This window comes from Micrasema longulum, unplaced genomic scaffold (genome assembly GCF_059751315.1).
Source record: "Micrasema longulum isolate JH-2025_06_02 unplaced genomic scaffold, ASM5975131v1 h1tg001543l, whole genome shotgun sequence".
Taxonomy (NCBI): Eukaryota; Metazoa; Arthropoda; class Insecta; order Trichoptera; family Brachycentridae; genus Micrasema; species Micrasema longulum.
Window position 1 is genome coordinate 24,831 of NW_028278726.1, and position 27,407 is coordinate 52,237.

Sequence of the window (27,407 nt, forward strand, 5' to 3'; positions counted from 1 at the left end):
ACATTAATCCATAAAGTAATAATGAGGTTTAATAAAAAAAAAATATAAATACAAATGAGAAATATCAAAAATCCAGTATTTATTAACCTGATTGTAAATACGCACCATTTTGCAAGGTAGTAAAGTTCTTTTGATGGGTGACAAAAGAAAATATTCCTGTGAGTAAACCAGGATGGTATTTTAAAGTTTATCTATATATGTATACTAGAATTCAAAGTGAATTGTATACAAAAAATCAAAATACGAATAAGCTTCGCTGTATTTTAATAGTAGAGGTTATAATTGACTCACCAATAGGTTGAAGAAAGCAAAGAACAATGGTAACGATGCCTATGATGGCGTGAGGGTTGTCTCCGGTGCCTCCCCAGCCGCCAACATCTACCAATATGATGATGAAGGAGGCAATAGTCAGCAGCCAGGTCAACACCATGAATATTCTGTGCCACTAGAACCGAAATATCAGTGTTAGAGAGAATTTGTCTTTTTTCAATAATAAATATGTTAGAAACAGTCAAATTAATAACTTACGGCAAACCATATGTCTTTTCCTCCGAGTTGACTGCCCACCCAGGTCTGACGATAGTATCTTTTGAATAAAGGGAAAATAAAATTAATCACATCATCAAATTGAGTCGTAATTACATTTACTTGTATATGTACAGTATTGCCGGTGAGAATTTAAAGTGTTTTTAAAATTTTTAAAGATAGAAAAACGATACTTCGTCCAATTTTTGTTCAATACAGTAACAATTAAATGTATGAGTCGTTAGTTAGTAGATTTTTGCCTCTCCTGAAAACTTGTGTGCTTGTATATCAATTTAAATTTGCAGACAAGATAATATATGATACCTAATTATGCTTATTAATTTGAATCATACATAAAAAACAATACAATACCGAGATATCAATATATCAAACCCTGATTTTAAGTTCTCAGAAATGTATGTAAAGTAAAATGGTAGCTTTCAAAATGACCAAGGAGCTTTAAGCCTAGGTTTTTAAAAAACCAGAGATGCGAATGAGGGGCATTCTATTCTGACTTACCTGGCGAGCAATATTCCACAGGAAGCTGTACCAATCCACGCCACTAACATAAAAGATCCATGAAGTCGGAGAAGGAGTTTAGAAGCCCCAGCCAACTGTCCAACGTCAGACAAGGAAACCATCTCTTCAGTCCTTTGGTAGATTTTACTGTGGAATCCAACACTATCCGCTGCAAGAAAATATATTATTTAACTAAACACGATATGAGTTTTGATGATTGTGGTAACCAAATAATGTTTCATAAAAATAAACTTTTTTTGTCAATTCATGATATTTTCATTAAATATTGTTTAAAAAATTCTTATTTATCCTGAGGCATCTGCAGCACGTGTCCAAGCCAGGTCCACTGCCACACCCTCAATACGCTCGTTATAGAAGGCTTCTGTGTCCATTCTCGGACTTCAATGTCGGTAATGAAATCGAACCACCTTATACCTAATATTCCCTCGAACACTTACAAAATACGAAAGTTTGGTGGTTTGAGTTTCGGTAAGGTGCCAGATTCAATTTATAGGACAATTTTTATTACCATTCAATATTTCAGTTACAATACCATAATATTATATAATTTGACAGGGTAAGAATACTTACGGTGAATCTCATCCCCAGAAACAATCATGAGGTGGTACTTGTCTCTGGTCAAGTCAAAGTTCATTCCTTTCACTACGGAACGAGGGTCCCGAGTAAACTTGCAGGTCAGTACTCCATCATTGTACGAAGAACTAATAAGCTGGATAACATTTTGCGACTGTAAGAGAAATTAAGATTTTCTTTAAAAACAATGGCCATTTTCTTACAAATAAATTATAACATTGTGTTTTATTTATTTATTGAGTATTTAATGGTTCTAAACATATTATATGATTTGGTCATAATTTATTTCGCGGGAAATCCCAACCGAGAAATATATTTAACATTTTTTTTGTGATAACCCATTCCTACCTTGACTCCTAAGCCATGCATTGACCAACTTAGGTTAGAAGAAATTCATTTAAATACTTTTTCTTTTGTCTTTCCATTAATAAGTCGCTGCATTAAAAAACTACATGGTTACAATACTTATTACATTGGTCTTTTTTGAATTTTGATAATCGGAATCAATATGCTAATTTATTTATTTATTGTTGCACCGCAACAGGCCACGGGGCCTAATTGCAGTAGTGAATTACAGGACAGAACACCCAGGCTTGAGGAAAATCACATTTCATTTTTGTTTTCTCACCATGCAGGAATTGAACCCAGAGCCTGTTGTGCATGGGTCCAAGCTTCTTAACCACTACAACATAGATGCCCCCAAATCATATAAAATAATCTTTTCTATATTGTAGAGATATTTATCTACTAAACATAGCTTCATAATTCTATTCAAATATAAAAAGTACGCAATTAATAATGAAATATTTTTTCATAATTAATTGAATGTACTTGTAATGTTTTGCATTTTTCTCAAAATCCTTTTTTGAAAAATGTGAGTTATGAGTCTGAGGTAGAGGATACTCATTTCTGCTTAGATATAGTGATGAGACCGTAAGAGATTGATCGATGTTAGTCAAATTTTAATTGGATTGATTTTTAAAAATCACTCACCACATTCTCTCTTGATACATAGGGAGCAACTTTCGGATATGTCCAGGAAGTGTGCGCTGAAACTCTTCCATTTGACTGGGTACATTCCATGGAATGGTCATCTCCCTAAAAATATGTTACAAAATTAGTCAATGAGGAACTTCAGCCCTACGGGAAAATGGATACAAAAAATGTTTTCTTGCGCGGAGTAAAAATTAAGGCATTAAATTGTACAGTAAAGTTTCTTGAAAATGTACGGAAAAAATAATAAAAAATATTTTAATAAAAACGCACTACTTTGAATGATGTCACTGGTTCATGTGCATCAACTTATGATCTGAGAGCTATGGAAGATTTCCGGTCTGCTTGTCGCTTCTGGACCAATGGGAAGAACTGAATGAGAATAAGTGGAAATGAACCTCTGACGTTACACGCGGAGTTATTTCAGAAATACAAAACTTTAAAAAATCGTAGCGCTGATATTGCGATACATAGAAATTGAAAAAAAAAAATTGACTTAGTTTAATAGTCTATTAACAAATAATAAAATTTAAAAAAACCACTGAACTTCCTCATTATATATTTTTTTAGTACTCAAGTGAATTCATATTGAAAATTTTACATTAAAACAAATTGAACACTTTCAAGTCAGATGAATCTCTTCACAACAATAAAAGTTTCAGCTCTTTAACTTTACTAAAATCAACTAATGGAAGAATTGAAGAAATGTGGATCCTATCAAACATAGGCAAAATGGTGAATGTTACACAGAGTGTAAAGTGACCACTTAAACCAGCCAATGAATTTTTGATTGATCGTAATTGAAAATGAGGAACTTGAATCCCAACCGTCCATGCGCTCTGTAGCTGCAAGACGTACTGGGATATTTATTAATTGTACAGCGTCCTTGAGGTGATTTTCACAAAAATGACGCTATATAAATTATCCAACTATATATATATGTAATGATAGGTCATAAGCTCTGTAAATGCGTAGACTTCCATATTTCCTTATTTAAGTATTCTCCATCCCTGTTGTAATTTGTTAATCTTAATGACTCCTGACAGGGTGAAATCCAGTATTTTGTCTACAAACATTTAGACAAACTCAAATATTGTAAATAATTGGTTATTACAAAAAGCACTTACAGAGGACAATAGAATTGTGTATTTGGTAGATAATATAACATACATTTTTTTTTTACGCTGATATGTATTAAAAAGTACATATATAGGTATTAATAGCGGATTAATTGGATTCGAAAATAAAATAACAGGATTCGTATAATAATAATATAAAATACAAACTATAATATTTCACAAAGTTGTTACCTATTTAAAATTATGATACTTATGATTGGGGATAAAAATAGTAGACATAAAGGGAAGTCAACAATATCAAAAATAAATCATTTCAAAATAAATTTATCATGACTTGATAGAAACTGGGTAGTCCGGTGATCAGGGATAACCTAAGAAAATTTTAAGTCCAACCCATGTAATGTTAATGCGTATATTAAGATGGGCCGGACATGTACAGCGAATACTCGGTTCACTCCCAAAAGGTGGAAGGATATTAGTGGGAAGACCCAAACTGAGATGGGAAGATGAAGTGAGAAAGGATGCAGCGCAGCTTCTCCGGGTGGCCAACTGGAAGATGGCGGCTGAATACAGACGGCGTTGGAGGCTAAAGTTGCGCGGGAGGCTGAAGCTCGATATGGCCTGCAGCACCATCAGAAAGAGATAAATTTTAAGGGCTTTTCTTATCAGCAGACAAAATTTTTAGTTAATATTTTCGTGCATTACCATATTCTTATCTCTTGATAATCCAGCAGCAACATATCCCGGGCTCTCTGTTCCCCTCAGTTCAAATGTGTAAACATCACCTGAAATCAGTATTTTTTAAAGTAAAATCCAATGTTCTTTTAGATACTATTGTAAATAGATATTTCGTTTCCTTCATTGAATACAATGTAAGTCTTTTTTTGTACTTGAGATTATGATTGAATATTTTTCATTATACAAAAGAGCATTTATCTCCGTAATTTGAATAAAGAAATAAGGAAGTTCAGTGATTTTTGTTTATTTTTTTAATTTATCAAACTTTTTTTTTAAATTTTATTTAATGCAGAAATTTACATAGACACAATTATATGTTTTTTATGTCCCGACGTTAAGTCGGGACTCTTCGATATATAAATCAAAAATATTTTTTTACATATTAAAACAATATAAAGGTAATTAAAACAATATACATAAATCAAACTACACCAAAAAAATTAAATTTATGCACATTTTCAAACATAGGCCAAAATCGTGAATGTTATACGGTGTGTCAAGTGGTCAGTTAAAACAGCCAATGACGAATCGCCCTGGAAATGCCTAGATTTCCATATTCCCTTAGCTAAAACAGTGTTTTTCAACCTATGGGTCGTGACCAGGTGAAATGAAATCTTGAAATCTGACGCTACCCCCTCAGGATAGTTTAACTTTTATCAATAGCTAGTCCATGGGGAGGGGAGTCTCCAGTTATGTTTGAAAGATTGAAAAACACTGCTCTAAAAGGTTCTCCACTCTGTTTTAATATGGTAATCTGTGTTATATATTCATTATCACTTTCAATACAGAATATTATTGAGAAAATTTTGGCAGGTAATTTAAAAAACAGTTCTTCGCTGACTCTTTTCTCTTTCTTACGCATTCTGTTGACATTCTTATATTCCAAATCCAGTTAACCAATTTGACAAGCTGCTTGCAAAGATACCACTTTTTTTTAAATATAAGTAAAAATAATTTTAGATAAAAATAATAGATAACAAAATATGCAAATTAATTTATTTAAAAAATTACCTTCTACTAATACTGACACAGCAGCGACACAGTTCTGATTGGACAAGCATGTCGGTGTTGAACCAAAACAAAGCTTTGAAGAACCACAGCCAACGTAGAATGGATCATTCTTTACCTGGAATTTAACATTAGACATTTTTTTATTTAAATAAGTTTATATTTACATGAAAATACACAGTAATAAATACAAGTGTTCTATCATTCAGTGATACCATATTTAGTAGTTATTTTTTTTTTTTATATATAAAAGATAATGTGTCTTTATAGGAATAGATATAGGCACTGCGCACATCATTATCAGTTTAAACGCCTCAAATGCAAATCAGTACCAGCAGTGTGATACCTTTCGCGAGGGTAGACAGTGTTGCTAGCATGTAATTATTGGCACTAATTAGTATGTAAATTAAGTGATAACAATACATAGAGAGAGCAGAGAGCTTTCAGAATATTGTCCCTGAATTATTTTGGCATAAAGTCTGCTTTGAATTAGAAAAAAGACAATTTTATAATTTGTCCCTTACAGTTATACATATTTTTGCGTAAAATTTAGTAGTGTTAGATCTATTTGAATTGGACCATTAATTATTACTATTATAGCCATTCAATTAATAAACATGTTAGACAATAGCAATAATTTTGACTCGAGGAAGGTGCCATTGCAGGAGACATAACATGGTATATGGAATAGTTTTTAACGTTACTATGTTTTTTTTTTAATGTATGCTTCCATTTTTCCCTATTTTGTATCCCAATCCAACACAGGATTTTCTCATGGTGTTTGGGAAAAAAATATGTACTGTTGTGATAAATAAATATAGAACAAGGGGTCCGTAAATATTAGTTTCATAATATGATATTATCAAATAAGTATTTTTGGAAGATGTGATATTAAAACACAATCCTATTACTAAATAGTTTTACAAATAACTACTCATTTACATGTATAATTATTATTCCATAAAACTACCTACTTACCTATAAATTTTTACAGCAAAGGTTTTTCTGGTGAAATATATTGATAATTTGATGAAATACATTTTATAAAAATAGCTGCGTAAATTAATTTTGTGCATGAATAATAATAAAAGTAGGTACATGGATGTTGCGCGTGTCAGTAATACATATGTATGATGTATGTTTGTGTAGAAGCACTATAAATAATGTTTCCTTCAGTACTTATATAAAGTTTGATAAAAAATATACAGAATTTGGGTAGGCATATTTAAAAAAATCTTTATTTATTCCTCAATATCAATATTGTACCCATCAAAGTAATCACAATTGGCTTTGAACAAGAAACTGCAGGGTGAAGATGGTAGCCGGGGCATCAACGCAGTCTAGTTTTTTCAACAAAATATTGCAAACGAACCTCGAGGTGTCTATCATTTTTGCTCTGGAATAATCTTGAAAATTATCCGATTACACCTCAATAGTTTGTCTTTCAAAAATCAACTACGTTTACCAAATTTCCCTATAAAGGCGACCTCCGTGGTGTAGTGGCTAAGACATTTAACTCACGGACGGAAGGTTCCGAATTCGATTCCCGGTGAGAACACAAAAATTAAAATGTGGTTTTTCTCAAGCCTGAGTTTTCTGTGCAGTAATTTACCACTGTAATTCGGCCTCCTGGCCTGTTGTGGTGCAAAAAAATGGTCAAAAACTTGCAGATTAGTTATAAACATATGTTCAAAACTAGGGAAAAAAATAAGCTCTCACAATTAAGATTTTGCTTCAAAATTCAAATATTTCGTATATTTTTTATCAAACCTCTTATGTTATCGAAACTTTTATTAGGTATGCAATTATTACACTAAGTTCATTAAATACAGATGCTTGAGATTGCTTTCATGCAATGTGTGTTTTATAAAATAGTTTGTTTGCATGTAAAATTGCTGTGTGAAAAGGGAAATTTATAAATTACCGATAACCAGTGGGAACGGATAGCTCGCTGGAAAATATTTGTCAATTATTTTCATGTTATAAGATTTATTTTTAACTTATTTATGCTTTATTAAGTTAGTTTATAACATTTTAAGAACTTATATAAACTTTTAATAACATTACTCTCATATGAACATCTTTTTAAAATTAATTTGAAATATTTCAAGGCTTTCTATTTCTTCAGGCAACTCACTGTACAATTTTAAACCGTTGTACAATTAGTTTTGAGACTCGGGGTTTCTCCTCATTATGTACGTATGGCATCATTGGTTAAATTTAATTTTATTTTTTATTTGATTTACCTCCTTAATTATTTTACAAGTGAGAATTGCAACGTTTATATTTAAATTGTCGTTTTACTGTTGTAAATCCGATTTCTTTATGCATTCTTTCTACATTTAAAAACATATATTTATTTTGAGTATTATCCTCATTGCCTAACTCTGTAGAATTTTAAAGTTTTTGATTTCCCCTTTCTTACATAAAAAAGTATCAATGAACATCAATTTACATGTCGGTATATTATATATTTATAGATCAGAATCGTGTTCTTGGAATGTGTTTTAAAATTATTACATTTTCTGTGTTACAATAGTTATAATCAATGTTTTGAGTTTCTCCAAATTTTTATAGACAAGAACTGGATTAACATATTACAACAAAGATGGAGAACATTTTAAAGGGAATATGGAAGTCTAGGCATCTACAGGACTTATGACCTGTCATTGGCTGGTTTAAGTGGCCACTTTACACACCATGCAACATTCACCATTCTGCCTATATTGGAACATCTATATTTCTTTAATTCTTCCATCTGTCGTTTTATTATTTATAAAAGGAATAACCCGCTTACCCTCTTCTTTAGAGGCTTCTCAGCAGGTGGGAAATAGGATATGGAAGGAAGTTATGAAAAATATACCATGTTTGTGAAGTTAAAGAGCTGAAACTGCTCAGCTTTGCCAAATAAGAAGCAGGACCCTTCAATTCTTGAATGATCGTTATTTGAGTGAGACTACCGGAAGTATAACTAAAATGTTTTTCCCTACCATTTTCCGTGCCTATGATTTCAATTGAATACAAAATGCTGGCTACGAGCTCACCCAGATGCTTACGGGTCATGGTGGGTTCATGAGCTACCTGCATCGCTTTAAGCTCTCCGAGATCGATAGCTGCCCATGAGACGATGAAATTCCTCAAGATATCCCTCACCTGTTGATGCTTTGTCCCTTTTTCAGCTTTTAAAGACAACAGATGGAGGCGCGATGCAGAGGCCTGGGTGAATTTCTGTGCGACATCCCATCGGTGATAGGTAATAAAGAACTCGCACGAGAGGTAGTATCATACATGATCAATATAGTGCAAGCAATTGGTAAAATGAACCAAAAGTAGGGAACAAAATGCCAAACACTCTTCTAGTGGAACAGATGGCCAGTTGACTACTGTCAATAGGCCGGCTTCTCCTGAAGAGTTTTAAGTGGTTTCCTCTCCGCATGAGCAAATGCTGAGAAGTTCCTGATTCGCCCACATTAGTATATCCCTCCTGATCCCAACAGTTTAGATAAATTTAAAGAAATTTAATTGCAGAAAAATCCACTTTTAAAATATAAACCTTGCATATTATAAGCAAGGTAAATAATAAAGCAACTCCTTTATAAAAAAAGAGTTTATAAAAAAGAGCTGAAACCGCTCAGCTTTGCCAAAAGGAAAATAAGTAGCAGGATCCTTCAACTCTGGAATGATCATTATTTGAGTGGGATCATCATAATCATGAGTATCAACCTTGTATATTATAAGCAAGGTAAAAATTAATGCAACTCCCATTTAAATAATTAAAAAAAACTGAAACCGAAAGTTGAAATGACAGCTCATAAGTGCTGTAAATGCCTAGACTTATATATTCCCTTCTCTAAAATGCTCTCTATCTCTGTTGTAATATGTTAATAAACATAAAATACATTATTTACATTTTTTATAACAATAATTCGATGATGACTGATGATTCAACTTAGATGATGTCCGACTAAGTAATTGAAGGCTGAGTGCAATATACTTACAGGGGCAGCTGAAGTCGGCCTGATGTAGGAAGGCTCAGTTCTCGAGGGAGGAGGCGGGTCAGTCTCCGGGGGGTATATTGCCGTAATCGCCGTTTCTGGAGTGACAACCTCCACCAGCGTGGAGTCTACGCCTCCCCAGAACTGGTTATAGCTCTCTGCAACTGTTGCTCTGGGAAAGAAAATATGAAGAGATATTACAATTACGAGGGATTACAAGTTAATTACCTCGACTCAACAAACTTTCTAGCGAGTCCAAGCAAGTTCATGGGTCATTCCTAGGAATGAATGAATGAACAACTAGTTGTGTCACTATAAGCTGTTTCTGTGACTCGATAAATGTGTGTATTATGTTGTTGCGAAATAAAAAAATCTGGAAATATCAAACAGCATAAATCATCAACTGAAGGAAGGGAGGTGTCTCCAACTAAATCCTACCGATGTTATAGGTTTTTCTGGTAGGCAGAACGTTGGCCCTACACAGGAAAGAGTACCCACACATATGAAATGTTAGAAATCTGCATTTTTATTTATTTATTCATATTTTTTTCCATTATTAACTATGATTAATAATAAAAATAATGTGACCTCACTCTGGGGTTACCCGTGCCGAGGACACTTAACAATATAATTTAGATTTTTATAATCCGAATCATTTCTATCAAACTTATATGTTATTCTTATTTATATATTATGTAGGTGCATATAATATGCATTTGTGTGTTTGTTTTGAATCAACGTTTGCTTATTGTCAAACCTTATTTTATTGTTGTCATTATTTTGTATTTACTGCATTTTGTGGTTACCTACTGTACTCGAATTGTATGGGACTCGTCGCACATTATTCATTCGATGTGTATCAGTTAAATTTTAAAATAAAATGCTTTTTTTTCAGAATACGGTTTTGAAATTTAACATACTTAAAAAAAAAAAACAATTTATATCATTTCTTGATTTGAATTTTAACAAAAAGGTTTCTAACTTATTACTAAGCTCTTTATTGTACCATTTTTAATACAATTACAAGTTTTAAACAATTATTTTTTTATACTTACGCACCCACACACACGCACCCTCTCCCTCATTCATTCCCACACGCACATGTATCCTCTCCCTCATACATTCACGCATACACACATTCACATACATATGAATACAAACGTCACACAAATACAATTACTAAACTTATTTTCTTATATATTATGTGTCATTATATTTACAGTGGATTTTTTTAATTGGCTTTAGCATTGTTAAGATTTTTCTACTTATTTTGTTTATTATTATTATGTAATAGCTGTAAAAATCCAAAATAAAATATAATAAAATATACTTTTATTAAATATTTTTACATTTGAGAATAAACCTAACTTAATAAACAGAGATAATTATAAAAACGTTCAGACAGTTTTAAACACTACGTATTTATGTTAATAATTAATTTATGTACATCTATATTACTTATATTACAAAACGCACAATGAAAGAACAAAAACATAACATAAGCTATACATTTGTGGAGCAATTGATTCAATATTAGTTTGGGCGAATGAGACAATCCATTTTACTTCTACCTAGCTCTACTATTCATTTTTTTATAGCCTTTTTGAACATTTTCTCGCTTCTAATTGTTCTAATAGATAGTGGAAGTAGGTTATAGATTTTAATTTAATAATACTCAAAATCCTTTTGTCCGAAAGTGGTATTAGTTTGTATTTGTTTAAGTTGTCATTGTGTTGCGAATCTAGTGATTATATTATTTGTATGTGATGTATTGTAGGGGTTATGTCTTTCATTTGAGTAAGAATAGTTTTTGAATCTGTAAGTGAGTATTGTTTTAGCGTATAATTGCTTTGGTGTCATAAGTTGTCATTTGTGGAATATTTCTTCAGTAGACATCTATATCGGGAGTCTTGAGTATTATTATATACATAGTTACTTGTATTACTGCTTGACCTTACTGCCTATACAAGATCTCGATGCTACTATTTAAGGAATATTCTCCTCAGAAGAATCAAAAATATCAAACAATTTGTATTTACATAAGAGTACTTCTCCTCTGTTACTTAAAAATTTTGAAAAGGCTGACATACCTGATTACAACAGCTCCAAGGAAATCGGAAGGAGCTGACCAAGTAAAGACCAGGTTAGACTTTGGTACTGGAGAAGTATGAGTAGCAGAATCCGCTTCACCGTAGCATTGGGTTGTTTTAGTTAGGGGTGGTAAGCTTGTCCAAGACCCAAGAACTTTATTGTTATCCTGAAAACACAAACAATATTATTATGTTTAATTAAATTAGTTCATAAACATCTAAATTTTTCCAAGCCTGAACATAAAAAAATATCTGAGTAAGGTACCAGGAATGCCCCAGCTAAAATACTTTAAATTTTTAATTTAAAAAAAAGTCATTGTGATTGTCATGGTAGTGTATATAAAACTGTTTCATCATATTTTGAGTTTTCTGCGAAATTCATACACTTGATAATAAAATACTGTTTCAAGCGGATGATATATGACATCACTGTTCTTGCTGTGACACGCTGAACAGCACTGATCTAAAGTCTCACTATGCATAATTGGGGCGATATAGCGGGGAGTTGGGAGTGGGAGTGCATGTAAAAACTAAAGCCTGGAATCGAGATTTTGTGGTTATGGCTGGGAATAAGCTATCCAATAGCAAAAATCACATGTGCGAACAAACCAACATATCAAAGATTATTAAACTGTAGAGCAATAAATTGTAATATTTGATGTTTGCACGGGGGGAAGCAAAGATAAATGTGAATTATTTATATATTGTGAATGATTAATAAAAAAGTAATTGAAAAAATATGTTACCTGGGGGACCCTAGATACCACCCTCTGGCCCGGAAAGGTTAAGAAATTATACAATTTTTTTTCCAAATTTAACATTTCGACGATGGAAAGGAAAAAGTTACCAAGCAACATGTAACAAGTTTACAGAAGAGATAATTAATTTATTTTTTAATTAATTTATGAAAAAATCTCATGCACTCATATTATTTTGGCGCGATTCCTACATAATTTAATTTAAAATTAAAAATACAAAACATTTTATTAATTTAAAAAAAATAATTGGCTGTTCGTCGCTTGGTAACTTTGTTCTTTCTATCGTCGATATTTATTTAAATTGATTAAAAATTAAATTGTTAAATGGCCGACTGTGGAACTGACATTGCGTTTTCGATTACAACCAGTTGCAAGAAAAAAAGAAAAAAAAATGTTTTTCTCAATTGGTCTGGGTGTTGTGGTGTATTTTTCATAACCTCCTTCCATATCCCCTCTGACAAGCCTCTAAATAGAGGCTTAGCGGGTTATTCCATTTTAAATCGAGACTAATAAATCAGGGACTGAAATTATACAATAAACTACCGGACAATACTAAACAAAAGACTCAAACAAACTTTTTAAAAGGCATTATAAATATAATTACCAACAACAGAATATAAATAAAAAATTATGTACTATTTTTGTAAAATGAATGTAATAATCCATAAGAGTTAATAAATAAATTTCAAATAAAAAAAAACGTATTTCTTTTATTTCTTCGGATAACTCATTTAATTTAATTTTAAACACTTGCACCATGAGTTTTGAAACTCTCTGTTTCCCTCATGGGTAATATTAACTTTTTTATATCTAGTTTTATGTGGAATTTTTAGTTAAATTTTGTTGATTAAAATTGATTTAACCTTATACAGGGTGTTCTTTAAACCCTGTCACATCCGTAACCACAATGATCAGTATGGGCAAGAAGACATATTAGCATATTTAAAAAGTATTTAGAAAGAAGAATATTTTTTTAAATAAAATATTTAAAAAAACAAATGGTTGCTTACTTCTGCAGGGAGAAGTGAGGGGAGCGCGGCGCAGTATCATACTCCCCCCTCCTCCTCCTCGTTTCTCCCCTGCAGAAGTAAGCAACCATTTGCCCTTTTGATATTTTATTATTTTAAATTTTATTAGTTCTAAACAACTATTTTAATGTGCCAATATGTCTTCTTGCTCATATTGATCATCGTGGTTTCGGATGTGACAGGGTTTAATGAACACCCGGAAGAATGACAGAACATAGAATGTTTAAAAGCTTTTATCATACCCCTCACTGCAGTATAGTCACCAAATACACATGGTCAGTACATTCACCTTATTGTAGTTTCCCTGCATGACAGTGAAGGAACACAGTGCCAGTTCCAAATTGGGACCGCGGCCATACTTCCCTGAGCAAAATGTTTGTACATAAAAACATATCGAGTATCCTTACTTGCACACTCCTCGCTTGCAGGAAGAAGCCCCCGATAGCCACACCAGAGGGGCTGGAAAGGCTCACGTTGAGGCGCCCTCCTTGCAGCACCTGGGGGACCCGTGGCCTTACAATGTAAGGCGCCACACTACTCTGGGGCGGGATGTTGTTATGAATGGGCAACATCTTTTCGCAGGCCTGAAATTCATTTAAATACAAGGTTTACTATTTATTTAGTGATTGTTTAAATTGCAATAGATAGTTTGTGTATTTATAAGAACTCTTTATACCTACTCGATTTGAAAATGTTTTCTTGATACTTTGTGCTATTACGAAGTCTTTATTTATTTATTTATTTTGTTCATTAACGCCCAAAAGGCATTTACAAAAAATTAAAATTAAATACATGCTAACATACTAAATAATAAACACAGAATATACAGAAAAAATATGTGAAATTAGTTAAAAGGGATATAATAAAAAGTTTCACAAAGTAAAAAAAAAAAACAATAATAACAAAGGTATGCAAGAAAAAACAATAAGCATATAAACAAAAAATGCAAAGATATAAGCTTATGAAATAAATTCTGTAAGGCAAACAATAAATAAAGTGTTACGGTAAGCAAGAAAGACATTTTTAAGTTGAATTAATAAACAAGCAAGCATATATTATCACGAAAAAATAAGGAATAAAAATATGTATCAATGAAATGCGTATTTGCCAATACTACAATGCAATTTGATATAATAGTAAAAAATAAAAAACAAGTATATGGTAATAAAAATAAAAGTATTTTTTTAATTTATGGAATTGAATTGTCAATAATAGTTTGAAGAGCAGCTACAAATAAACTTGATATTGTGGACTTATAAGATAGTAAAGAATTGGACAGAATGTATGCAGCCGTTCCATAAGTGTGACCTTACCTAAACTTACATTTTACTGGATAATTGTATCAAAAATATAAAAATAAACTTACTTTAGGAGGTGCTCCAGAACTGTACTGTTGGGTATATTGAGCAGAGATCAGAATTAAGACAAGGCAGGTGGCCAGGCCAAGTAAAGGGTCTCGGCTCCCCATTTTATGTTATGTTACCCTGTAATTAAAACAAACATTATTATATTTTGCCCAACCGGATTAACACACTATTTGTTTACAAAGATAAAGACATACTATATGAATTGGGTACTAAAAATGTATTTATGTTGGTAATACATATTTGCTAGTCCAAAAACATAATATTGTGGGTATACAAGGAAAATCGGTTAAATGCAAAAAGCCAGTTTTGCGTAAATTAAATTTTAAAGTTTGGTTGTTCATTAAAAATCAAGTTTTATTTTTTTTTTAAATACTTATTATTCATTATTCATAAAACATATGTTTATACATTACAGAATTAATATAAAATAAAAAGCAACAGAATTTTGAGAATTTTTTTTAAAAATAAGATAAGAAAAATAAAATCCGCATTTGGCTGATTTTCCTTGTGAAGAAGTTTGTGCTGGTTGAGTTAGCCGGCGACATTGTCTAACTGAATTTGAGTTGTATCAAATTCAACACTGTCTTTGTTTTCAGATAAAGCATCTATCACATTAGTGGGATGGGAATTCTTCAGGAATGACTCCCGTTTTACATAATTTAAACAAGTCTTTTTTAACATAGTTTTTCGCTGTAGTATGGTTTTATTAACGCAGATATTTTTACTTCAATGAAAACTGGCTAAACTCACAAAGTAGTTGTTTTTACTTGTAATGTGATATTGTTTTAGTAATGAAAACCAGACAAAGGCACTTAACCGTTTTTCATTGTATATTAATTATTAAAAACGTAAACTTCAATTAAAAAATAATCACTTAAAATCATTTAAGTGATTTTCTTTGTAAAGATTTGAGAATAAATGCTATTTAATAATAAATATGTACATCTCCCTTCCCCTCTCTTCGAGCATCCTTGTCCTAATCCCGCCCAATTTACAATAACTTACTGTTCTTAAAAAATATAAAAAAATCTTTGATTATTGAAAAATATTTACGAGTACATGAAAATAACATTTTTATATGTATAAACTTTTATGTATTTATTTAATATGAAATTTATTTTCTTTACTAACTTTGTATACTTGTGGAAATCTGTTATTAGTTCTCAGTTTATACACTATATCTGTTTGTTTACTATAAATATGGATGTAGAACTGTTGATTTCCCAAATAAAATAAAATATATGTTTGCAGACTTTCAAATTTATTTCAACAGAGAGGGAAAACATTTTTGAGAAGTGAATATGGAAGTCTAGGCATTTACAGGGCTTATGACCTATCATTGGCTGGTTTAAGTGGCCACTTTACACACTGTGTAACATTCACCATTCTGCCCATGTTTGAACATCCACATTTCCTCAACTCTTCCATCTGTTGACTTTTGTGAAGTAAAAGAGCTGAAACCTTTATCACGTGGGTGAGATTCATCCGGCTGAACCAAATCACCTACTAGGCAACGCCTGTTGAATTTGAAAAAAATATATGTTTTTACTCGGTCTACAATTCTCTGAAACTCAGTTAATGGCGGTAATATTATTTAACCGATTATACCTGTAAATAGAGGATAAAAATTTGAAGTTAATGGTATTCATAACTCAAATATGCCAAAAACGCTCAAAGTTAAGATAGCTCAAAGTTCAACGTGTTGGCTGGTCAAAGCTAGCCCTTTGGAAACGGACCAACCAAAAGCCGCCGGGTTAGGTTAGGATAGGTTGGGTTGAATTTAATAATAATTAAAAAAAAAAAAAACAGCAGGGATACCAATGGCAAATATCTGTATTGTGTAAAAAATCATTGCTCTAGTGGCATTATCCAGGGAAAAATGCGCGAATACAATTGTATGGAGAAATAAGATTCAAATGTTTAAACCTTAATTCCGATGTACACGCCAATTAAATTTAAATTTAAAAATATAAAAAAATCTTTGTAATCTTCAGGCAAGTAGGAATTGTAAACGCGGTGATGTACAATGTTACAAAAAGAATGAATAACTCCATTATAGTATGTTGTAAACGACCTTATTTCTTGAGAATTCCTTCATATAGCAGGTCACCTCATAGAACTAATAGATATGACCTCTCTCAAAATACATACATAGGTACTCTACATATTATATCATATACTATATATTTATATTTATATATATTTATATATATATATATGTGTATATATATATATAAATATATTTATATATTATTTATTTTACAGAAACAAACAGTCAACAATGATATAATAACATTAAAAGATATGGTTTAAAGACAGACCAGCGAAGTTTCTAAATAAAAGAGGACACATATTAATTAAATTGTGGTACAACGAAAGGGTGTGTTTGTGTGTATGAGAGTAAGTGTAGAGGTGTGTTTGTGTGTATTTGTGTGGGAGTAAGTGTTCAGGGTACGTATTCTGGTGGGAAGTTAAAATTTATCTTCAATTTTGTCTACAAAGTAAATTTAATTTTTCTGTATAAAAAATAGAATAAGTTTACATTTTTTTTTCTAGATATGTTCAATTGCCAATTACCGACGAAGATATTTTGAATTTTCATACAAATATACACACTTTTGTATATAAATATCGATATTAATTAGGCCCCAATTTCAATGGGAAATTAACAGAGTTATCTTCGACTGTCTATAAAGAAAAACCGATATCTCTGTGTACGAAAATGAGTATATTTGCATGAACATTTAAAGTATCTTTGTAGGTAACCAACAATTGAACATGTTTAGAACAAAAAAATGTATGCATATTCTGCTTTTCATACAGAAAACTTAATTTTGCTATGTAGATAAAATTAAAGATAAATGCTAACTTCCCATTGTAATCGGGGCCCAGGGCTGGCATTCCAAACATTCTCACGGCTGTATTATCTCGCGTATTTCCATACAAAATAGAAGAAACGAGAAAAACTGTTACGAGGGTGGTTCAGAATAGCACCCCAGGTGTGTGTAAGCGTGAGCTATATACGTTATACCGGTGACGTATTATAAATATCCACGTTATTCCTTTACTAGCTGCACCCAAGATTGAACAAATATTGAATTGTCTTTAACAATGAAAGGAGTACCAATGCAGTTCTCTATGCACCATTAAGTGCGGAAAATCAGTTATTGGTGAATACCGATAAATTAATGTTCTGTCATGTAATTTACTCGGAAGAAAAAAATATACTATTTGACGACAAACTATCAGCGAAAATTATCATTCGTTCAATGAAAGCTAGAGATTTGGGTGTACTGATGGATGATAAGCTTTTATTTAGAGATCACATCAATACAATAGTGGATAAGGCGTATAGACTTCTAGGGTTTATCTTACGAATCTCCGAGCCTTTCTCATTACCAGATACACTCAAACTCCTTTACTAGACTTATGTACGTAGCCAACTCTAATTCGCTTCAGTAGTATGGTCCCCTCAGTATAGTGTATATTAATTAAATCGAGAACATTCAAAAGAAACTTGTAAGGAGCCTGGGCATTTCTTCCAATTTCTGTTATAGCGTAATTTTACGATGTATTTTTCTAAAGTGTATTTTTGTAATTATATTTCTATGTAAATAATATACAGGGTGTTCTTTAAACCCCGTCTCATCCGAAACCACGATGATCAGTATGAGCAAGAAGACATATTGGCACATTAAATTATTTTTTTGGAAAGAATAAAATTTAAAAAATAAAATATAAAAAAAAAACTAATTTTATTTTTTATTTTTTTATTAATAACAAATAAAAATACAATATTACAACTAAATACAATTTTTTACATTAATCAAATACATGTATTTACATTAACGTTTCCCGTAAGTCCCCATTACGTAAGAGAAATAAACAATTCTTGTGTACATAATGGGGAGTGACGTCTTACAACAGATTATTTTGTTTTAATCAATAATATTTTTAGAAAAACATAAATAAATTACAAAAACGATATAAACGATGTTTTCAATCAGTGTTACATAAAGAAGAATTATTTTGGTTACTGGTTACTTACTTCTGCAGGGGAGAAGCGAGGAGGGGAGGGGGAATCTGATACTGCGCCGCACTCCCCTCACTTCTCCCTTGCAGAAGTAAGCAACCATTTGTTTTTTTAAATATTTTATTTAAAAAAAAGTTTTTGGTTCTAAATATTTTTTTTAATATGCTAATATGTATTCTTGCCCATACTGATTATTGTGGTTTCGGATGTTACAGGGTTTAAAGAACACCCTGTATGTATGGAAAAATAAACAAATATAAAAAAAAAATTAAAAAACCCGTTTGGGTAACTATGAAAATTATTACGGCGAATCTTTGATTAAATTTAATATAGAATCATTGAAAAAGGCGTCTTACACGTGATTTAATTTTTATTTTCAACATTCTAAATAACATGGTTGATTCGCCATACCTTTTACAGAAATTAGGTTCCGTAGTCCTCTTCGCTATACCAGATTAAATTCCCTTTTTTTTAAAACAATTAAACCTCAAATTGATTAATTAGACGTACCTGTAAAAATTATAATGGACATTTTGAACTTCAAGTTGCATTTGTACGGAAAATTTCTTCATGGAGTTGATTATTTGGGATAGTTGCTGAGTATCTTGAGTGGTTTATGCCATGTATATGTATCGCATAAGATGTATGTGTTTGTGTTTTTTTTTGTGTAGATGCATGTAGATGTGCATATGCATGTGTGTATATGTATGCGTTCATATATGTGTGCATGGATGGCTCGGAGTGTGCATTCGGTATTTTTATTTATCACCAATAATAACCATGGAAAACGCAAATGTTAACTATTATTATTTTCTCACTTAGGTATATTATTTTATTTTTTTAGCACATTTAATGTTTACATCTTTTACATAATTAATGAAAACTTAATTGGTCTCTTTATGATTAAACCAAAACATATTAAGGTTATTCCATAAAATGAGGTTCCTATAAAATACTCGTAAATAATAATTCAAAAAATGAAAAAACGTTTCAAAAAATGAATAATTTTTCGCTTTTTAAATTGAGCAACGGAAAAAACTTTTATATTTTTTAAATTCATAACATAATATTCAATGCGATAAGGGAAATGGGAAGCCAAAAAAAATATTTTACATACTTTAATTGAAAAAAATTAGGGGGGGGCGCCCACTGCTCTAAACTGCTATTTTATAAACGTTTTTACGAAACAGCTTAATTTGTGAAACGGTAACTGTTATTGAAATTTTGAAAAAAAAACGAAATGCCAATCTCTATCAGGAACTCGCGGATTTTTTTCACGTTCAGGTTAGGAAAGGTAAAAATCAAGTGTATCATTGTTCTTTGTTCTGTATATGAAAAATGAACGATAAAATGATGTTGTTTGCGTGTTCCATTTTAGTTATTGTGTTTGAACAACATTTAATTTCGCTACACATTTGTTATTGACAGGTTACACACGTTTTTTGTGTATTAATAATTAAAACAATAATGACTAACATACGAAATGTGGGTCAACCACCCGAGCCACACATTTCTTATTAAAACCTTTCTTAGGGGTGAAATTCGATGCCTTATCGTGGAATAATTTATTACCAGTCATTGCAGAGGTGCCTCAAAAAGTTACAAACAAAAATCGTACACAACAATAATTCGAGTTTGTCCAAATGTTTGCAGACAAAGACTGGATTTCATGCCCTTAGAAGTTATTAATTTTTACACATTACAACAGAGATGGATAAAAAATTATTTAAAGAAATATGTAAGTCAAGGCGTTTATATTTTATACATTTATTATATGACATGTCGTTGGCTGCTTTAAGTGGCCACTTTGCACACTGTGTAACATTTACCATTTTGCCTATGTTTGAACATCTTTAATCTTCAATTCTTTCATCTGTGGTCATTTGTGAAGTTCAAACCTTTATTGATATGGATGAGATTCATCTGACAAAATTATTTCAAATACTAGGCAATGGACACCTTTTGGCAATCTTCCTCCTCAAAAATATGTTCAATCTCCGTTGTAATATAAAAGTAAAACTTCCCAGGGGGTGAAATCCAGTATATGTCTACAAACATATGCTTTTCCTGACATTTGCCTTGCCAACCGCCGGCCAAATGCAATGAATAGCATGATCAATAATAAATAAATAAAAATAGCAGTTTTGGAATATTTTTCATATTTACACAGGTGAAATTCAAATATGTGGAGTGCGCAGCAGTATTATACGTCGCGAAACGTAAATATTTTGACATTTAATATTAGGTGTTTACGGATGTTTTATTGTCAACGCGAATACGATAAACAACTATGGTAAGAAATTGTCATCACGTCGCTTATTAGAACGTCGGTAGTTATTGGTGATTGAGCCACAGGGAACAAAATCCACATGTGAAATATAAACTTTGTACATTATAAGCGAGGTTAATAATACTGCACCTCCCATTATTATTTTTTTGTGCATTGGGAACTGCGTAAGTACCTACAATTATCTCTGTAATTTGTTAAATGAATGTAAGACTATATTTAGCATAATACCTGCCTACTAATTATATTAATCTGAATTCTAAAACATCCTGGTTCTATGAAAATAATAGATTGTAAAATTATGCATCAGATGGTCTTCTCGTCGAGATAAAGGTTTCCCGGTTACGATTATCGATATTAAATACTAAGGCAATAAAATATAATTCCATAAGAAGATACATTGCTAAAGTAAATAATCGTTACAAAAAAAAAATTAAAGCCCCAGTCAGAGTAATCTTCTTCGACTGTTAAGTATCATTTACACGTGGACAGTACAATACTGCCGTCATAAGAAAGAAGGACGTCTTTACATTAAACAAAAAACGGAGACAATAAATATTTTGTAACTCGGATATTGAAAAACTAACTAACTAACTGAGATGTATGTGTTCTCATCATCACTATGACAGCATCATCTGCATGGCATGTGATGTTAATGACCTTATCTCCCTTAACAGATTCACTACTTTTTTTATTCTTAAAAGCGTTTTTTTTATGTATATTTATTCTGCTTGTGTAAGAAAAGATTTAAGGCGTATATATTGTTGTGCTGTATTTATTTATAAAGGCGCTAAACTTGCTTTGTGTCATTGTTGTTCTCAACATGTGTTATTTTTAAATGTTAATATTATTTATGTCCCGAATTGAGTTGTTGTAACTCCTGGGAATGTAATTCAACGTATTATACTTGTAAAATACTTTGTGTTATATAATTTATAAAAAAAAAATACTGTGTGAAAAATACTACAAAAATAAAATATATTATTATGCGACATTATGTATTATGGTTTGCCATAACGAAATATATATATGTATTTTAATAAATTTTACGTTATTTATTTAAAAATTAACATTTTCTTTTAAGTAAAAAAAAATACAAGAAAATATGTTATACTGCAATGAAAAGACGTTCCTGGCTAGTAGTAATTAAGAAAATGTTTTTCTTTCTTAGTGTTAATGTGCCAATTGATTCTACTCAACTAAATAAATAGACGTTACTGGCCATTTGCTGCTTTTCAAACTAGTAACGCCACGCCGGCCCGACCTAATAATCAATTAACGTTGAAATTACCGGCAAATCTTAAATTTAATTGAATACGAGTAGATACATTCATTTCAGATGTTTTTAAAAACAAAATAGAAGAAAAAATAAGTATTTTAATCAGTATTTTATAATTATATAAGTCAGAACAGCCTTTTATATTTAGTAATCTTCAAGACTTTTTGCAGTTAAGTCTCATTTATTAGTGAAAATAATAGGGTTGTCGTTATTTTAGTAAGATAATTCAAGTACCAGTAGACGCGGATTTTTTTCGTGATTCCGAATATGTATTTAACTCATTTTTGAAAAAATGTTAGATGCGTCCTTCTTTCTTATGATGCCAGAATAGATAGGACAATATTGTCTTGTGCTAGCTTTGTGAACTGCCTCGACCGCGCAGGACAGAACGTTGGGACATTACGAAAATTCGGCCGGAGTTCACACGTGAGCGCTGAGAATACACGACGGCGTTTATTACGAGTTCACGAAAATATTTTTTATTTTATACCAAGATGTATTGATATTGTTAATGGACTAACAAAATTTTAAAAAAGCAGTTTTTCTGCCGACATCTTCGGCAGTAAAGATGCGTGGGAGTGACGAGCATACGTCGAGCAAGCTATTGTCAAAAAAATGTCTTGACCGTGCCTGTGCCCGTCCACACGGGGACAATGAAAATGGAAGTAAAATGGATTGTCTCATTCGCCCAAACCAAAATTGAATCAACCGCTCCAGCTTATGTAAGGTTTTTGTTATTTTCGATGTGCGTTTTGTAATATAAATAATATAGATGTACATATATACCTAGTTTTTAAAACTGTGAATATTTTGTTAATTATCTCTGTTTATTAAGTTAGTCTTCTTTGTTTATTCTCTAATGTAATAACATTTCAAAAGAGTATATTGTTAAGTCTCTTTGGCATGGGTAACCCCAGTGAGGACACATTATTTTTACTATTAATTATAGTTTGTAAGAGAAAAATATGCATAAATGAATAAATAAATAAATGCAGCCACACACGATGGTGAGGGTAAAGTGAGAAAGCCTGCCCGTCTATCTCTGTCACAATGTCTCGGAACAACGTCCTATCCTACAAATTTCTGTTAACTCGCGGAGAATGGTCGTATCCTCGGACACAACAATATTTTTCTTTATTTCGTTTTCCATGACTAAGTGGAGCATGTGGACATCACCAGACGCCTCCGGGAGACCCATCGCCAGCCAGCGCTTTTGTTTCCTCCCACGTCAATCCCGCGTCCCTTAGCTCCGCCAAACAAGGCCGAAAGATCCCGCAGTGTGGAAAAGAGCTTGGGTTAAGTCTCCTGAGGCATCATGAGGGATGATGACGAGAGCTAGTACAGTGGCCTATGCATCATTCCCCTATCCCCAATAGGGGAATGATGATGATTTATTTTTTATTTAACGAATAATTTATTGAATTACAAGTCCCATCTTCGGGGGCATTAAGTCTTGTGTTGAGTTGGGACGAATAATAAACATACTAAAAAAATATATAACAACAATATAGTAAAACAAGAATACTTAAAAATAAAAGATTTATTTTATACCACGCCGCTGATGATCAAGTCTTGTGTTTTGGAAAAGAATTAACAATGAAAAATTAAAATAATTATTAGTTCTTTACTTTTGTTTTAACCCTTTACTCTTGTGTTAATAATTATTTTTAAAAATTATTATTGTTTAGTATTAATATTTATATAAACCATGAAGTAAACTTTTCAGTTTTTTTTTAAAGCACTTTCTTTTTCTTTTTTCTCTTTTTTTACTTTTTCACTTTTTTTAACTTTTTCACAATTTTTTAAAACTGCTATTTTCTTTAATTTACCTTTCTTTTGTATAGATAAATATTTATATTTGTTACATATGTAATATTTCTTTTTTCAACATAAATACTGTTTACTATTGTATACTTTTCGCGACGTTTTTGATCGTTTTTAAGAATATGCTATTTTTTTTTCCACTGGTTTTATTGTGATTATGTAAAAAGTTCATAGAACCGTAAATAAATAAATAAATAAACACATAACACAACAATATAGAAAGAACAAACAATGGCAAACATTTGATTTACATGAAACAATAAAAAAACAGAAAAATATGCCTTAAAATCGAGGAGTTTCCTGATATACTAAAAGAAAAATGACAAAAAGCAAAAACATATCGGCGATAATATAAAAATAATAACAAAACGAGAACATTCTTTTGTATCGTGCCTCGCACTAATTTTAGGTCAAACGTGAATATTTTACAAAGCATTTTTATTCCGACTTTTGATTACGACGTATAATATGCGGTGATACCTAAAGTGGCCCAGTGGGGGTGTTTTCAACCTAAAGAATTGGTAGGTAACAAATAACATCACCTACGTATTCTTTAAGTTAAAAGCGAAAGTAGGACAAAAGAAAATAACAGTCCGAACGGAGCGTTCGCTTTCAAAAATCCGAAAACTTATGCCGTTTTTTTTTTCGGCGACTACCGTGGATTTCAGTATTACGGGAAATTGAAGCATTTAACAGCACGGCGAAATTTCTCAAAAATGTATGAAAAAGATAATTGAAATTAAAATTAACTACTTTGCAACGTCACCGGTTTATTTGATCACGTGTTTGCGAAAATTGATTGCGTTGTGAAGTTGTTGTGGCAACCGGCAACAGATTTCCGGTTTCCAGGGTAGCCATATTTTTGACGCGAGTGTTTTGACCATAGAATTAAGAATAGTCCAGAAGGAGCGTAAAATCATATTTGAATACATTGGACTGTGTCCAATAATTCCCCCACTATGCCTCACTTTCGCCGCGCGCATTCGTGATGCCGCCGCGTAATGTTGCACGATGGGAAAAAATATAGTTATAACACAAATTTAAGGTTAAAAAAAAGCAATCTGTTAATTTCTCTAAAATTTTATTGTGCACGCGGAAATATTGATTGACACAACAGAGTACATAAGTAAAGGGTCATTTAATAAGAGTAATTGAATTAATGAACTTTAAACTTAAAATATAAAACAAATTTTATTTTACATTAAACGGATATTTTTATATCATGTTAAATAACATTTGATGTTTTAAAGATAATGTCGGTCAAATGTTCACGATAGAGTTGTTTAATCCGAGATTCAATTCTCATTAGGTATCTCATTAGATGAGCAAAGTAGGGTAAAAAAAATACTACCTTGGCAACAATAACGAAATGTTCTTTTTGTTTCTCCGACAATCTGACAGATAGAAAAATAATTCTAATTTTAAGTAATGCATTTGTTACGTACTCATTCATTTGCTAATTACACATGAAATGTGATTGCAAGCAAATAATGGAAAGTTGAAAATGTCACATGACTATGGAAGTTTACTATCTATAAATATGATATATATATGGCTTCCGAATTTTTAACAGCTTGATCTCTGTTGAAAAATGTTTAATATTGAAATCAATCCCGTCAGGATAAAAATAACAAAATTATATTAAGATTAAAGTTAGTTAAAATAAGTATTCGTACCTAAGGCAAAGTAATTTTAAAGGTGATGAATCAATTTTATGTTCACTGTGTTTACGTGTAGCACTAATTTTTAAAAATATCAGTAAAATATTTTTTTCGTAAGAAAATCTTAAAAGCAACTGAACACCTTTGTTGTCTATCATTATCACAAAATAAGGAAGTTTATAGGCAAACCGTTTTTAAAATACAAATCGCCCAGTTTATTTGCTGAAGCTCAAAACTATGAAATTGATTGTATGCAGTTTAAGTAAGATGTTCCTATCTTATCAGATTCACTTCTCAGACAATTGCAAAATGCCACAAAAAACATCATTCTGGAAAATTCTACCGAATTAAACGGCGATATTGCTTAGGTGGTCCAAAAAACATATCAAAATGTCTAATTAATTAAACAGATATTTTTTTCATTTCGTCCAAATTCACAAGTCTCGGAAAAATTAGGATGGAATTTTAATACGATTTTACTTCAGAACCTGCTATAACTTACATAAAATCTTATTTTTTTAATAATTGAAATTAACATTTAAGTAAACCAATTAATAAAACTGTGTACCTACTCATATCTAATTACACTTTGGAGTTTTGATAGTGTCATGTTTTGGGTTAAGCATGACAGATAAATAAGATTTATTTTGGGGAATTCCAATACATTAAGTTTAGTTCAGAGATGAAAAGTAAAGAAACAGAATCAGAAAATCAGAGTGACAAAGTTATTTAATACTATTAAATTACAAGCAAACATATTTAGATACTGTCTATCCTCACTAGGTATGGTAAATACCTGCTCTGATGTAGGCAGCATTTACTTATTTTTATAAAATACAGCATATTTAGTATTTCTAATGTCTAGAGATGGTTTAGATTGTTGGTTCTGCTCACACAAATTTAAAATACACATTTGGTCATGATATTTACAATTACAATACGAGTTACTTAGAGAATCTTCATGTGTCTAAGTTTCGCACAGCAAAGTTCGGCCGTAGGTTTTGGGAAAATATTGGCCATTCCGAATATTATAAACTGCCCGATGAGCTAAAACACGAAAAATCTAATAAAAAATCCAGAAGTGTAGCAATTAAAAAATATTACTTAAATCTTTTTGATAGTGATAGTTATTAATGTGATTAATAAAGATGGTGTAAAGAACTGTGTTCTATGTTTCTTATACAATAATGTTTTCTTACTATTTCGGACGTATTAACTATGTATGATATTATGTATTGTCACAAAAATGTTTTTTTTTATATTTATGTACGGTCCCAAATGAGTTTCTTTAATAACTCCTGCCAGTGAAATATGTACTTTTTGTATTTTATGTATGATTAATAGTAAAAATAAAAAATTGAAAAATAAAGAAAATATGAAATCTTTTATAAAATTAAATAATATTTAAAAATATGAAAATCTGTCAAAAACTATAGAACAAAAAAACAAGACTGGCGAAGTGTATGAAACTAAAAAAAAACACACATAATAGAAAAAAATCCAAAAGGGTATACACTGACAGAAAAATAGTAGAATTTAGTCAAATAATATATGAAATTTACGACAAAAAATATTAATATCTACTGTCTTGTTCATAACACCATCAATATAAAAAGTACTTATTAAAAT

The 27,407-nt window shown here is 31.3% G+C and overlaps 1 protein-coding gene across 1 annotated transcript in view; it reads right to left on the reverse strand.

The window, feature by feature from the left end:
- LOC148274965 (ferric reductase 1-like) overlaps positions 1-27,407 on the reverse strand; it is a 104,176-nt gene that overhangs the window by 5,514 nt on the left and 71,255 nt on the right. The window contains exons 3-13 of the mRNA XM_088236361.1: positions 14,694-14,811; positions 13,735-13,911; positions 11,542-11,708; positions 9,455-9,623; positions 5,460-5,574; positions 4,416-4,495; positions 2,632-2,736; positions 1,636-1,792; positions 1,045-1,213; positions 529-586; positions 292-445 (exon numbers count right to left, since the gene is read on the reverse strand). Coding sequence (XP_088092487.1) covers positions 292-445; positions 529-586; positions 1,045-1,213; positions 1,636-1,792; positions 2,632-2,736; positions 4,416-4,495; positions 5,460-5,574; positions 9,455-9,623; positions 11,542-11,708; positions 13,735-13,911; positions 14,694-14,795 — 1,453 coding nt within the window. The 5' untranslated portion in view covers positions 14,796-14,811. The remainder of the gene's footprint in view (positions 1-291; positions 446-528; positions 587-1,044; positions 1,214-1,635; positions 1,793-2,631; positions 2,737-4,415; positions 4,496-5,459; positions 5,575-9,454; positions 9,624-11,541; positions 11,709-13,734; positions 13,912-14,693; positions 14,812-27,407) is intronic.